The sequence below is a fragment of the Typha angustifolia genome, chromosome 1 (assembly GCF_048772165.1).
Source record: "Typha angustifolia cultivar Huaian chromosome 1, ASM4877216v1, whole genome shotgun sequence".
NCBI lineage: Eukaryota > Viridiplantae > Streptophyta > Magnoliopsida > Poales > Typhaceae > Typha > Typha angustifolia.
Genome location: NC_133239.1, coordinates 5,500,135 through 5,514,202, shown reverse-complemented (window position 1 = coordinate 5,514,202; position 14,068 = coordinate 5,500,135). Strand labels below are relative to the sequence as shown.

At 36.8% G+C, this 14,068-nt stretch overlaps 1 protein-coding gene across 5 annotated transcripts; it reads right to left on the bottom strand.

Annotated features, from left to right (window-relative positions):
* Nucleotides 1–1,521: 1,521 nt before the first annotated feature.
* On the bottom strand, nucleotides 1,522–9,097 carry LOC140766607 (protein MHF2 homolog). Of its 5 annotated transcripts, XR_012105473.1 has the most exons (8): nucleotides 8,956–9,094; nucleotides 7,278–7,401; nucleotides 7,126–7,206; nucleotides 5,284–5,323; nucleotides 4,331–4,384; nucleotides 4,110–4,214; nucleotides 2,174–2,242; nucleotides 1,522–2,015 (listed from the first exon to the last, which is right to left on the bottom strand). XR_012105473.1 is itself a non-coding variant. In XM_073106097.1 (7 exons), the coding sequence occupies exons 2-6, from the start codon at nucleotides 7,296–7,298 to the stop codon at nucleotides 4,111–4,113; spliced, it is 276 nt and encodes a 91-aa protein (XP_072962198.1). In that variant the 5' UTR covers nucleotides 7,299–7,317; nucleotides 8,956–9,097; the 3' UTR covers nucleotides 1,525–2,015; nucleotide 4,110. The 5 variants fall into 5 exon arrangements, 4 of the variants coding, with proteins under 4 accessions (XP_072962198.1, XP_072962182.1, XP_072962189.1 ...); XM_073106097.1 differs by lacking the exon at nucleotides 2,174–2,242 and having other exon boundaries at nucleotides 1,525–2,015; nucleotides 7,126–7,182; nucleotides 7,278–7,317; nucleotides 8,956–9,097; XM_073106081.1 differs by lacking the exon at nucleotides 2,174–2,242 and having other exon boundaries at nucleotides 1,526–2,015; nucleotides 7,278–7,317; nucleotides 8,956–9,097.
* Between the last annotated feature and the right edge of the window lie 4,971 nt (nucleotides 9,098–14,068).

Below are 14,068 nucleotides of genomic sequence, written 5' to 3'. Positions count from 1 at the left end.
ACAGTGTTTAGCCCTACGATGAGGAGAACCGATTTCCGCACCATCATCGACGAGCTTGAACAAGGCGGCCTCATGGCGAACTGCGAGATGGTTGGCCGCGGCGGTTGCGGTGAGGTCTACAAGGTCGATCTATTTAATGGCGATGAACGACTAGGTATTGCCATCAAGAAGATCGAAGTGAATTTCTCTAGCTATCAGCTGCGACAAGTAAGGAATGAAACCAAGATCGTAGGGCGCATGCGGCATCGCAACGTTCTCCCCTTACTAGCTCACGTTTCGCGAGCAAACCAACACTATCTCATCTACGAGTACATGAAAAATGGATCCTTGCATGATTTGCTCACGTCCGTTGCAAAAGGGGATAAAGAGTTGCTATGGCAAGAGCGTTACAAGATAGCCATGGATGTTGCATGTGGTCTTGAGTACATGCACATGATGCATAAACCTTGTGTAGTCCATAGAGACATGAAGCCAGCCAACGTATTGCTTGAGGACAATCTAAATGCTAGAATTTCAGACTTCGGGCTAGCGAAATTGGTGCCAGATTGCGTCGTCGTCGACGGAGCTAGCAGTTCAATTGTAGTTGGAACGATCGGATACATCGCTCCGGAGTACTTTCGCACGTCGCTGTGCACCGAAAAATGTGATGTTTATAGCTTTGGAGTGATCTTAGCAGTTCTTATCACTTGCAAATTTCCAAATGATGATTTCTTCCTGGCTTCTGAGACGACCATGGTAGGATGGTTGAGGAATGTGATGAGCTCTGATGACCCAAAGGTGGCAATTGATCCGAGTTTGCTAGGGGATGGGTTTGAGGAGCAGATGCTGCTGGTGTTAAAGATTGCTTTGTTCTGTACATATGATGACCCAAAAGAGAGGCCTAATAGTAGGGAAGTGCATCTTATGCTAGCCCAGGTAAAGCACTAGCTTAATTAAATCTCCTGAGTGTATTTGTTTCTTGTACAAATTGTAGAAGGTCTGCAAGCATTCAGTCAAAATGTTATTTGCTAGCCAAATTATAAAAGACACAAATCTTTCGTACCAAAGCCTCAGATGATTTAAACATATTTCGGATTAGCAACAATCCTATTTCTCTTTACAGTATGTATCAGCTGTGCCATTAATCTGAATGTGATACTATTCCATTGGCCTTATTTTAAGCCATGTAACAAAACAATAGCTTATCTTAATACTAGTTTATTAATACCTACTTCTTTTCTCTCATCCTCCATCTAATTTTTTATATTTGCCAATTATTATTCTACCCTTAAAAAGATCACTTTAATCAACTGTTATTTTAATCACTTTCTCTCTGTTTCTTTTCTCCTCTCCTCTCCTCTCGTATTTTTGTTATTTGCTATCTTTTGTGTCACATTAAGTATAATAATTATATGGTTTACACAGCCAAATACTAAAATAGCCTAAATCAGTATAAGCTTTCTTATACAATTTTTTTTTAAAAATTGAATACACCTAAACTAGTATTAAATTATTCCACAAGTGCATGCCCCAAGTTTTGTGAAAGGAGATTTTCTACGTTAAGCTGAATTTGCAAAGCATGCGAAAGGCAATGGCAAGAAATACACAAACCATACATTGTGGAATACACTTCTTGGAAATTGACTCTACTAATCAGTGACCGTTTATGATTCAACTGACATGGACTATGGATATATAGCCACTTACTAATCAACATATTGACTGTCTTTAGATCGAATGCCTGCCTTTTGTCAGGAACCACAAGTACATGGAAGTCCTTCAACTGGTGTTAACCAACAACTAATTCCAACATTTGCCCTGGAAAAGGGATGCAACGAAGGTAGAACTCTAGCAGTAAGACAGATTCTTAGTCACAGAGAAGCTCCCAAGACTTGCAAAGAATTTTATTTCCCAGAATCTATCGTGAACTCCGGAATTAGCAAAATAGCTTCGAGAATTAATAAGATATTTTTTTCCATGAAAGCATGGATTGTTCCACACTTGATCATCTTGCCTTTAGACGGTTAGACAAAGACCTGCAAGAAGAGCGATTAAAGTTATTCATATATTCGTATAATGAATCAGAAGCTCTTTAAAATGTACAACTACTTCTCAGCACAGAAAGTATGAGTCATATATTTCCAAATTTAATCCTACTAATGAAGATATTAGAATGTTCACATCATTTATATACCATCCAAATAGTTGTTCTAACTGATGGATCAGCAGTGTTACAGAAGTACCATCTTAATCACGCCAATCACTGTAAAAAATGGTCAAGCACGAGCTTAGCAAAAATATTCAAATACCTTGGTGAAAAACTTTCAAATCTGACCTTGCAAACAGTCAAATATCTCAATTTATTGGTACTAAATGTGGGTGAACATAAGGATGGATAAGTATAGAATAAGGAGGGGACTGCTATAATATCATTTATTCCAATATCTGGGGCCTAGGTTAACTTATTTTGGCCGAAAACCTAGACCCAACCTTATTCCTTACTGGTAGAAATATATGCCTACTGATGACGCAAGGCTACTTGAACCGCGGTGCTGGTAATCGAGTTTATGGCGCCGCCCACTATCCAAAAAGTCAGCCCTTGCATGGCGTCTTCCAGTTGGGTTTCACATATCAAGAACCATACCCCACCGTTGCATTGCCACATTCAGTTCAGGATGGATTGGTTTCAATACTGATTATACTCTGAACTTATTCTATTGTTAAATTACTCAGCCAACCAATTTAAAAGAAAATTACTGATGAAACTGAGGTTTATATATTCAGCAAACAGGGCATAGAGAAAGAAAGTATACAATGCAACATTTTGTCTTCTAAAACAAAATATACATTATGGTAAAATAGTCATATAATGAAAAAAAAAAACTAAAATTGAACAATTAACGCGTAGTGCTGTCCAAGCACAAGTGAGTGATTTGTAGAAAGATAAAGCCACACTGTCACAGGCAAGAGTAACTATATATCAATTATAAACCAGTTATGCAGTGGGCTCAACTATCTTCCCATTTATAAGAACTCAAAAAATAACTTATGAATTAGGTTTGAAAACACTTAAAACATAACCTATTCACAGCTTCAAAAGCATTCAGATGGCCAATTATTAATCCCAAAAGAGATCAGACACTAAGATGCACATTCGTAAGAATCATTGTTAGAGAAGTAATTTTTAATCACACTAAATCTTGTCCGTAATATTAGTGTATCTGATACTCTAGAGTACAGGAAATGCTATATCTTAACAACTGAGTAAAAAGTAAAAACATTTTCGAAGTCCTCCATTTTCTGATTCTAAATGGCTGTATGGCACACTAACAAGTATTACTTAACCAAATTTTACTTTTGTAGTTCCACTTCTTCCATAAGTTTCTGACCCAGACTTGTGACAACCATTAACAATCACTTCCTAAGATATGTTGGTTGCCAGTGGCATATCATGAAACCATCAATTACTTGAAATTTGAAATAGGGACCTGGACCTGCTCAACTGTGATTTAGGTCCTCAGTATGTCATCACAAACTAATGGTCCCCATTTACATTTGACGCTAACCAATGGAAAAGTAGATTATGCTTCTGAGGATCCACTAAAGGAAATTCAAATGTTTGCAGAAGTTGCATTAATGCAATGGTATGAAGAACCAGGCACCCCATGGATCCTTTATCAGAGTAAAGCAACCTGATGACAGAAACTTTGTGAGATTGTAGGCTACACGCTTGCACATCATCATCAAATCTTAAATTAAAAGAATTTTTGAAGTCTGATGATTGTTTTCTTCGAACATTCTTCACTCATCAACATCACGACAGAGTTACTTTAGGAATAACTTGCAGAAGTACTATTGTACAGATATAGTTTTACTTAATCTTTTGAGGATGTATGGGAACCTTACTTAGGGACAAATAAAGGGATGAAATGACACATCACAGCTGCACTGGTATGGCATAATGAATACTTTTGCATTGTCATATTGGATGAGAACAAAATTTAAATTAAAAAATATCTGGAAAATGTTTTTCAGCAATTTTATCTGCTCAAATTTATTTCCAGAATACCAGTCAAACTGGCTGGACTTAAAAGTTGGTATATTAGTAGAGAATTCCAGTTTTGAATTACCTTAAAAATCCAAAAGTAGTTGTGGAAGTATTCTCTCAAGATGAGTAGGTTCAATGTTATCAATTCCTTCTGCTTCAGCAATTATAGCAGCACGTTGAACAGCCTCTATCAAGAAAAGCTTAATTTGAGTAAATGAAATATGGTATCAAAGACTTAGGAAGACGGACAGAGTATCTATAAATATGAGCAATATGCCTAACTGCCAATTTAAGTATACACACCTGTGACAAATACACGCAGAAGCTCACAGCTTACTTTCAGTGCACTTGCATTAGCTGCATGCATGAAAATATATGTACTTACTAAAGGTATAATGTACTTTTTACAAACATAACCTATAAGTTACAAGCTTTGCGTTGCTGCAAATAATCATAAATACATTTGGCAATTCACTACCAGAAAGAACATGCCATGTGATGCATATAAGTGGGATATAGAAGAAACAAAATAAGATTAAAATATGTACTTCCAACTGTTGGAATTAAGAGGCATATTAACTCACTTCACGTTGAAGTTCTTTGAAACATTTTCTTACTCATATTAACATGCTCATCTTTAATGCTTCCCCTCCATTAACATACTGATACTATTGTTAGTCAAAACAGTCCTACTTCAAATGGAAATACCAGCTTTTCTTTTTTTATACAGTTTTATAATGTACAATTGTATATTTTCTCAAATATCTCTACCATGTACTTCAAAAGTAACTATAACTGCATGGGTTGAAAGTTATGAACAATAGAACTTTTAAAACTTCTGATCTTTTACTTCAGAAGTAACTACTGCAATATGGCCTCTGTCCAACTTACCTCTTTACATACTGTAAGGCTCTTCTCTGACTTGGTTAAGCAAGCCAAACACAAGCTGACTCGGTTTTCTGATAGTGTGGAATCATTCATACCCTTTTCAGGTTAGTCGCAAGCTCAAGATTACGTTGTCAAAACATTTGGTTGAGCCAAACTGGCTTTAGCTCTCAGAATTTGTTTAGGCTATTTACACTGGCCACACTTGAGATGTCTCACTTTGTATAGATTATATTGATATACACACTCATACATAAAAAAGGAAAAATATATATAGTTCTCTCAATTGTTCATCTGATTGTTGGCTTCTGCATAAGTTCATCATTCTATTATGCAATTGAATTAGCAAATTAATGAAAGATTATCAGTACCTGTAGTTGACCGGTTCTTCTTTGATGTGCCAGCACCAAACTGCCAGTTACAGAGAACTCATATCAGGAAGATGTTTATATAAAGTCAAGTGCAATTTGACAGAGATTTGCAACTGAAGATCTTTACTAATCATTCTGAACAGAATGTTCAGAATAGAAAACCTCAACTACCTTAGAATTGCATTTCCTTCTTTCAGTTCCGAACAAAAAATGTAGCCAAAAGAAAGGGGAAAAAAGTAGAAAAACATTACAAAAGTGAAAGTGAGCTAAGACTGAATCACAGACCAGATATATCCCATCTCTCACTAGCGTACAGAAGACGTATGCAACTTTCTTTTTAATTGCTCTCAAGTAGGTATGCCATATAAAGACAAAGTCCTAGAGCTCCATTGCCTGACCTCAAATTATGCCTTTGATCTCATGACCTTATTTTCAGAAAAATTAAAATAAATTCTGATACATAAATAAAATATACAATTGAGATGTAAGAAACTCTTAAAGGTGACGTAGGAACGCATATCCAATAGAAAATGTATAGCAGGGCAGCATTTTATTTATTAGGATCTTCAGGGAGGTTTTATCATTTACTTTGTTGCATTTTCAAAACAAAGAGAAAACTCCTTCATATTTACATAGTTGGATTTTGTAAAAGTTTCATCAGTTTGGTGGACAAAGTCTAGTTTGTTCTCCACTATAGGATTAAATCCAATTAGAATCTCTTTTGATCCAACTTTTAGTCGAGTAGATTCATATAGTCGTATCATACATCAATTATCACAGTTAAATGATAAAACTCATGAGGTGTTACAAGATGTGTTGTAGCATCAGATCTAACTTAAATTGTGTGGATGATCATCTTACTTTAAGTTAGATCTGCTTTTGTGGATCCTTCTTGTTTCTCGGGAATCAGGATCCACTCTCTTCCTCCATAGGGAAGACCAGCCAGTGCACGGGGTCAATAGTTGCTCGGCCACAATGACCCAATGGCACATCAAGTTCTCTCTCTCTCTCTCTCTCCACCCTCTACTCTAACGGCACCGCTATTACATGGCATGGCACGTGCCACGCGAAGTAGTGGCTCACATGGGCCATGCCACAGGCATAACAGAACTTGCTTTATTTTCTCCTAAAATTATGTTATTACAAGATAATTTGGATGGCCACATCGAAAAAAAAAACTCTATTACAAGATAATTCGGATGTACTTTAGCAATACAGATTAAGCATTTTCAAAGAAGAGAAAATCAACTAAAGGCTACGATACGTCATGAAGAATACCAGACAACCACATGTCAAGAATAAGGACATTTTTTGCATCCTATGCATTAAGGGATTATAAAGGAATAGATACTTGAAGTTTCCCATAGAAACATCTATCAAGATGTTTTGTGACAACCAAGTTGCTATTCAAAAAAGTAATAATCCAATCTTCCATAAGAGAACAAGACACTTAACCACAACTATGTTGAGAGAAGGCGTGCAAACAACAAATATATACACCCGATATGAAAAGTGAGGAGACTTGCAAATATATCTACTAAATCCATATGCAAAGAGAAGATTAAACAAATCAAACATGGCATGATCAATATTTAGGCTCAAGCCTTAGAAGGAATATCATAGAATATTAAAAAAGAGTATCTACCAATTGTACTTAAAATGAGTGCAAAGCAATACAAATTGTCCAATATTACCTTTCCTCTTCTCTTACCCACTTTGTTATCCTAAACCTACTTGGATTAGCAAGTCTATCTAACAACAATATGACACCTAAAACAGGGAATTGACCTATAACTTGAAAAATAAGAACATCTGATAGGCTAATCCATAATTTAACTATACCTCGACGTCCATTGGTTTGTTTGCTTCACTCTTGTGAGCTCTTCTACTCCAAACTAGCTTGAATATGGCGTGAATAAGATCCTGATAAAAGTTAAGAGAGTGATAGTACATGAATTAGAGGAGAAGAGGAGGAAGAAGGTTTGATGACTCACATGATCGAATGTGTCATCCATTTGTCACTCCTGTAGGTAACTGTTCAATTAACGACGAGATTGAGTATGAGAATGGGCGTGATGGTGGGATTTGAAGCGAAAGGGTGAAATTTGTAATGCGAACCTGTGAGGGTGATTGCTCAATAAAGGATTGGATATTGAGAAAATTTATGCAAAATAAATCTATTTTTTCAAACTTATAAAAAAGAAGTTAGTTTCCAGCCATTTAGAGTTATAAGTTAAATTACTTCGGTGAAAATAATGAGCTCTCAGGGCCATTTTAATATGAATTGAGGCCCTACGCAAATATATTGCATGAGGCCACTTTCAAGTTAATAATTAAATTTAAATGTATTTGAAGTAAAGTGGCTTAGCCAAATAGTCTTCTTGCTTTTTGAGATGAAAAATTACTAATTAATCAGTATATATTTTTCAATTGATAATATTGCTATCTGTTCAATCTTTTTTGCGACATTGTCGATCTCAAATAAAATTTTATTAATTTTAATTTTGAAAACTCCTTGTTTCAAAGCTATTGTTACAAATATGATCAATAATATTTACATGCAATAATATATGCTTTTGGAAAAGGATCAACCTTTTTCTATGTAGTTTAATAAGGGGTGAAAATGAATTAGATATGGATCAGATAATGCTCAACCTACATCCAAAACCATATTTTTACTCTGGATACAAATTCGGATATAGATATTAGACGGCTATATTCTAATTAAACAAATGTAGATACATATCAAATACGGATCAAACATTAGATGGATATGGATCGGATCTTAACCAATACAAATACAAATCAAATCTTTCAATAAAATAGTACAAGCTTGATCGATAAGAAACTCACATTTTTAGAACACAAATATAAATGCACTTGCACATATAGAAAATAATTTTATATGCTGTTGTGAAATGATGAGTAAATACAAACATACATTCTTACTGATAATATTTAACGGTGAATTTCTAATTCTTCCTATTTATAATATATGCCTAATCAACTATAAGAGACCAAATACATATTTGCAGTTGCCTACTCAATTCACTGCAGAAATTTAGAAAACGAGCAGTAGCAAAACTGGAGAATACTGAATTACATATACAAAAACAGATTACATTTGCTTGCTATCTCTTTACTCTTCCTGATTTCTATACTTCAATGATACTTCCCAATCCTAGACAAGAAGCTCGAAATGCCAGATAAGTTTAAAAGTTGAACAATAAATCCACTGTAGCACAAATTGGACGCTTTTTAATTGCATCAACTTTGGTAGCTGCTTCAATCGTCCATGGCACCACCACAAGTTAACAGCACAATGACTTCTTTTCTCAGTAACGGAAAAGGTAATTTTTCTATCATTAACGCACTTGAGGAAAATCAAACAGCCATTCTTTTAGAACGAACACAATCTATACTTCATAGTAATAAGCAACGGAAAGAATGCTTCTGACGACAAAGCTAAAATCAGCAACTTCCAGAGGAAGACATGAAACAATCCAAGATGTATGAAAAAAAGAAAGAAAGAAGTGAAATGTAATTCGCGGAACAATAAAAGGATCTTAACCAACAAAACACAATTAACATTCCACTTATAACAATCTCCAAAGATCTCAACTTTAAACTAAAACAGAACAGAAATCCAAACATCTCTCAAACTTTTCTTACCTGCTTCATCCGCCCATGGAAACGCTCCCTGCAAACCTCGAGATACCAAAACCAGAGATCCAGATCCCCCTTATACCTCACCACCGCCGTCCTAAAAATATACAAAATCGATTTCTTCCCCTTGTCACCCTCGTTTCGTAGCTCGCCAAGGATTGCGCGCTTGGGAGATCGTGGAGCGCGTCGAGTTGGACCTCCTAGACGACGAAGGCGAGGAGCGGCGGACTGCGCTTGAGCCGGTGAAGAGGGAAAGGGACGGAGGCGCGGGTGAAGAGGGGGAGGGTAAACGAATATGCAACTACGGATCCGACTGTATTCTGATGCCGATCCGGATCCGGAAATATTTAAAACCTTTACCCGTATCCAAATTTGAATCCGGGACGAGACAGATAGCAATTTCGCACATGTATCCGGTCTAATACAAATACTGAAGCGGGTCGGGTCGGAGTTAATCCGACCCATTTTCACTGCTTGAACTGGAGTGTTAGTTTCTATTTGGAGAATTTCTTTTAAAACTCAAATTTTAGAGAATAATTCCAAACCATCCATATAAGATAAATCATCCTGCTTTAAACAATTTTCAAGATTAAGACAATATCTTTTCAAACTCTTGTCATAGAATTTCCTTAAATTTTCTAAATTAAATAAAAATTTTACAATATCATTATACAATTTGAATTGTTTAAATCTAGTCTTGATGAAAATAATTAACTTTAAAAGATTCTGTTATGAACCATATCTAAACCAATCTATTCATAAGAAAGTATCTATGAGCGGTAGCCTTGTGAGTTAGGTTTTTTTTTTCTGAAATTAGAATGGCATGATTCCGATGTTGGGATGAAAAGATAAAAATAAAATAGTCAAGGAAGCTCGAAATTGGGCAAGATTGTAAATATTAAACGTTGCAACAATCGTCGGAAGGTGACAGACCGTCAAGGGTGGTGGAGGACAATCGTAAGTGGAGGGTAATGGTGCCTAGGGTTTGAAGATGAAAGTAGATGACTAAGATTAAAAGATAAATAATAATAAAAGAAATAGCTAGCTTAATATTTCTCTTAATATCCAATAATCTCAAATGAATCATGATCACTCCTATTTATAGGAGTAGAATAATAGCGAATCAGATCCACATGTACATTATTCACTTTAATTCAAAATTAAAGACTATAAGCAAATATAGCCTACTAGACTTGACTCTCAATCTAACTAACTCGACTTCTATGGTTGGATCATAGCAATCCACCATGCTTTCGACTAGGGTTGAAAATGGATTGAATTTTATCTGATTCGACCTAGGTCGGATCGGATACGGGTCAATATAATATACCCGACTCAAATACGGATACAGATCATAGTTTATTAAAATATATAAATTTGAATATGAATATATTATATTTATTTGGATACAGATTCAAATATTGGATACTCGTTTATCCATATATTAACAAAATATCCTACCTATAAAAACTAATGCGACTCGTTAACATAAAACCCTCACCTATCATAGCTTAGCCTAACTTCTCAATCCTCATTCTCAATCCCTCTTCACTATCAAGTCGCCACTTCTCAAAGACTCAAACCCATTTCTCTCCCTCACTCTCTCTAACAATCTATTGACTCCTGCCTCACTCTCTTTGATAAATCACATTGGGGTACCCCATGACCGTCACAACGTCACCTCCTTCTCTTTCTCCTTCAACATCTTGTAGTACCCTCTCTACCAATCTTGGAGCAGATCGAACCCTTCGATACCACCATTATCAGTGGGTACCACTCCACCTCAATCTCTGCCACCTAGACCACCAACCAGGACCCACTGTCCATGCTCGGCTCATCGCGGTAGGTGATTACATCCCAATTTCATTAGGGGGATTAAATTAAATTGAGGGATGAGAATGGTGTCGTCAGGTTTCAAGTGTGGTGTTGAATTCTAAGGGTTGGCGAACGAGCTGGGACACGATGAGGTTGTACTATGATGATGTATATATTGGGTTTAATAGCTCAAAGGCCATGGTAGTATCGATGATCGGAGCATCGAACAATGTCGGGTTGATATGTAAAGTAAGTGTACGGAAATTTTTTCTCTTATTAACCATTAGTGGTAATGCGTGTGGGTGTGATTTTGTGACTATCTCTGGATGCTTACAAATGTGATGACATCCGATTTCTTTTAACTCTGGATTCTAACATGACCAGTGCTCGCAAATTGGTTTAATCTATTTCCAACTCATTGCGTTCTTTACATGATTTGGTATTTGTGCTGATCGTATTATTTTAATGCAATAATGTCTTTATTTTGTTCTATCTAATTTTTATAATCATTATCTCTTTGATTTGAAAAATTATACTGTGTTATGATGTGAGAGTAAAGTAGGGGAACCATAACATAAGTCACAAATTTGTTTAATCTCTTTCCAACTAACTCCGTTGTTTGCATATTTGGTAGTTGTGCTAGTCCTAGATTCATCATGATCTGTTTCTGCATCTTATGTTTTTGTAATAGATGTGTAGATTTTGTGAGTTTATTAGTTGATTTTGTGAGTTTTCCTGTTTATGTATGGATGTTAATAATATATTCATTTTCTATTTGTATCTGATTAAGATTCAAATTTTTATCCAGTTTGTATTCGTATCTGATTAAGATTTGATTTGTATCTGATTCATATTTGTATCCATTTAATATCTAATCTGTATCCAAAAAGTATTTGTACTCATTTAGTTAAGTTATGGTTTTAAATTTTTCTACCCATCCAATATCTATATCCAGAGCAAAAATATAGATCAAGGATGTGGTTTGAGCACTATCTGATCCATATCCGAACCATTTTCACCCGTACTTTCGACACTTTGTTCTCAATGTGACTGGTCATTTATTTTCTTATACTTGTATAGCATATCATGCCAATTAGAGGAGATGGGTTCTTCTTCTTCAAAGTTGTCTAAGAACATGGCATGAGCTGGCTAAGGTTGCAATTGTGACTACGCGTAAAACAGTCATCACAGTAGAAACACAAGCCCTTCTTCATGCGACCTTCCAAGTTATCTGGCACAAATCAACGCATGATCTACTATCAGTTCTAGTGGGCCGTTTGTACGAGCTGGGTCGGGGTAGGTGTAACCTCAAGTAGGCCCTGAGCTTGGACCGTCTTTCTTCTCTCCTCCTTGCAAATCTGTTTAGCTAATCCAACATGGACTCCATTAGAACCGCCAATGAGAAGGCCTTCTCAAAAGTAGTGGGCCTTAGGGCCTTGGCCTTAACATGAATATCAAGCCTAAGCCCATTAATGAACGTGCTCTTTAGGGTCGAGTCTGACCAATTGGTGACCCAATTGCATATCAGTTCGAACTCCCCTTGATAAAATCAAATTTGAAAAACCCCTAGACACACGCATGTATCTAAACACTAGGCAATGATATCGCTCGTTCGCTTAAGTAAAAGTCCGAAGAAATATTAAGAACGAAAGCAGAGATGAACGCCAAGATTTTAACGTGGAAAAACTCAAAACGGGAAAAAAACCACGGATCCAAACTCGGATCAAAACCAATCACTATGATAGTAGCAGTTACAAGACTGACTCACAAAACAACCCGTCGATCCAAACGACTTTGTTCCTCTCAGTCTTGATCGCTAGAACCCATGATTCACTGCTTCTTGTGATTAAAGTTCAATCTCAGTAGCCCTCGAGATTGATCTTTCATCTAGATAGCCCTTAAGACGAAAGATTAAATTCTTGTAGATGAGAAGAACCTTGTTCATTGAAAAACCGATGTAGCCTCAAGAAGTCTCCTTTAATAATCTTCTTCAACCACCCTAGAGTTAGGGCAACACAATACTTATATATGATCTCCAAGATAGAGCCAAATCCAAGTCTTATCCGTACTCATGATCTTCAAGATAGAGCCAAATCCAAGTCTTATCCGTACTCATGATCTTTAAGATAGAGCCAAATCCGAGTCTTATCCGTACTCACGAAAGTCCAAGATTTTCAAACTTCGTTGGTATGACTTGATCTCATCAACTTTGCTTCAATAATTTTGCAATTCTTCAAATCAGAGATTTTCTAGACTTGTGTAAAGCTCATATATATGTAAAAAATACACTTAGAATATTTTATACACAATTGCCAACAATTAAAAAACCTAACAAAATTGTTGTTGACTAAGTTAGCTCAATCAATATGGCCTAAAAGTCCTTATACTAGGTTAGACCAAACTAAGTATAGATAGCGTAAGCAAAAACCTACCAAGATTCGAATGGTTGAGTCCGCTCTACTAACAAGTACTACCTTACCACTCCAAGTAGAATAATGTGAGCTAAACCTTATGGTTGGGCATGCCATGGTACATGAAAAGGTAGATCGTATCTAGCAAGTCTCCTCTAGAGAATTTTAGAAAATCAATCTTAATGGTCTGAACTTAGATCTCAAAATATGGTATGTTATCGTGTGCCAAGCGACCTCGTGGCTGATGCTAGTCACATAGGTCATAGGCCCAAGGGTTTGGCTCACGTCGTGTTCAAACTACATGCAGTTTGGCTCTCAATCAATTGACGCGGGTCCACTTGATAATTCCACTAGTCATCCTTAGGCTCATACTCAGGTCCAAAGTCATGCTCATTGATCCAATATTGATTTGCACGAGGTGATCGAACTGATTTATAAAAATTCGGACTGCCTCTAGATTTGTGCACTTCATCTCCTCCATGTAATTGTCCAAACCCTAACCCTAGGGCTAAAAGTGAAGTTTGGCCTAGAGGCACCGCCACAGGCCACTATAGCCTCGATGGTGGCTGGCCAATGCTAGTCATCGTCTGACAAGTCCTCACAGTAGTAGAGCGACGATGAGAGATAGTGGAGAGCCAAAATATAGCTAGGGCTTGATCTACTATAGCGACGGCCAAGGCGCGTCGTCGGTGAGTCCACCAGTCCCGGTGACTACGGATGAGGCCTAGGGCCCCATTATAGTGGAGCTGCGGTAACGAAAAGCCTTGATGAAAGGGTAGGTCACATCTGTGGTAGCCGTCGGGTTCGGCTACCCGACAATCTCTGGCAGCTGCGGCAGCCACCATTGGCTGGCAATCAAGCCGAGGAAGCCCAGTTGTTCCGCTAGTGGTCGT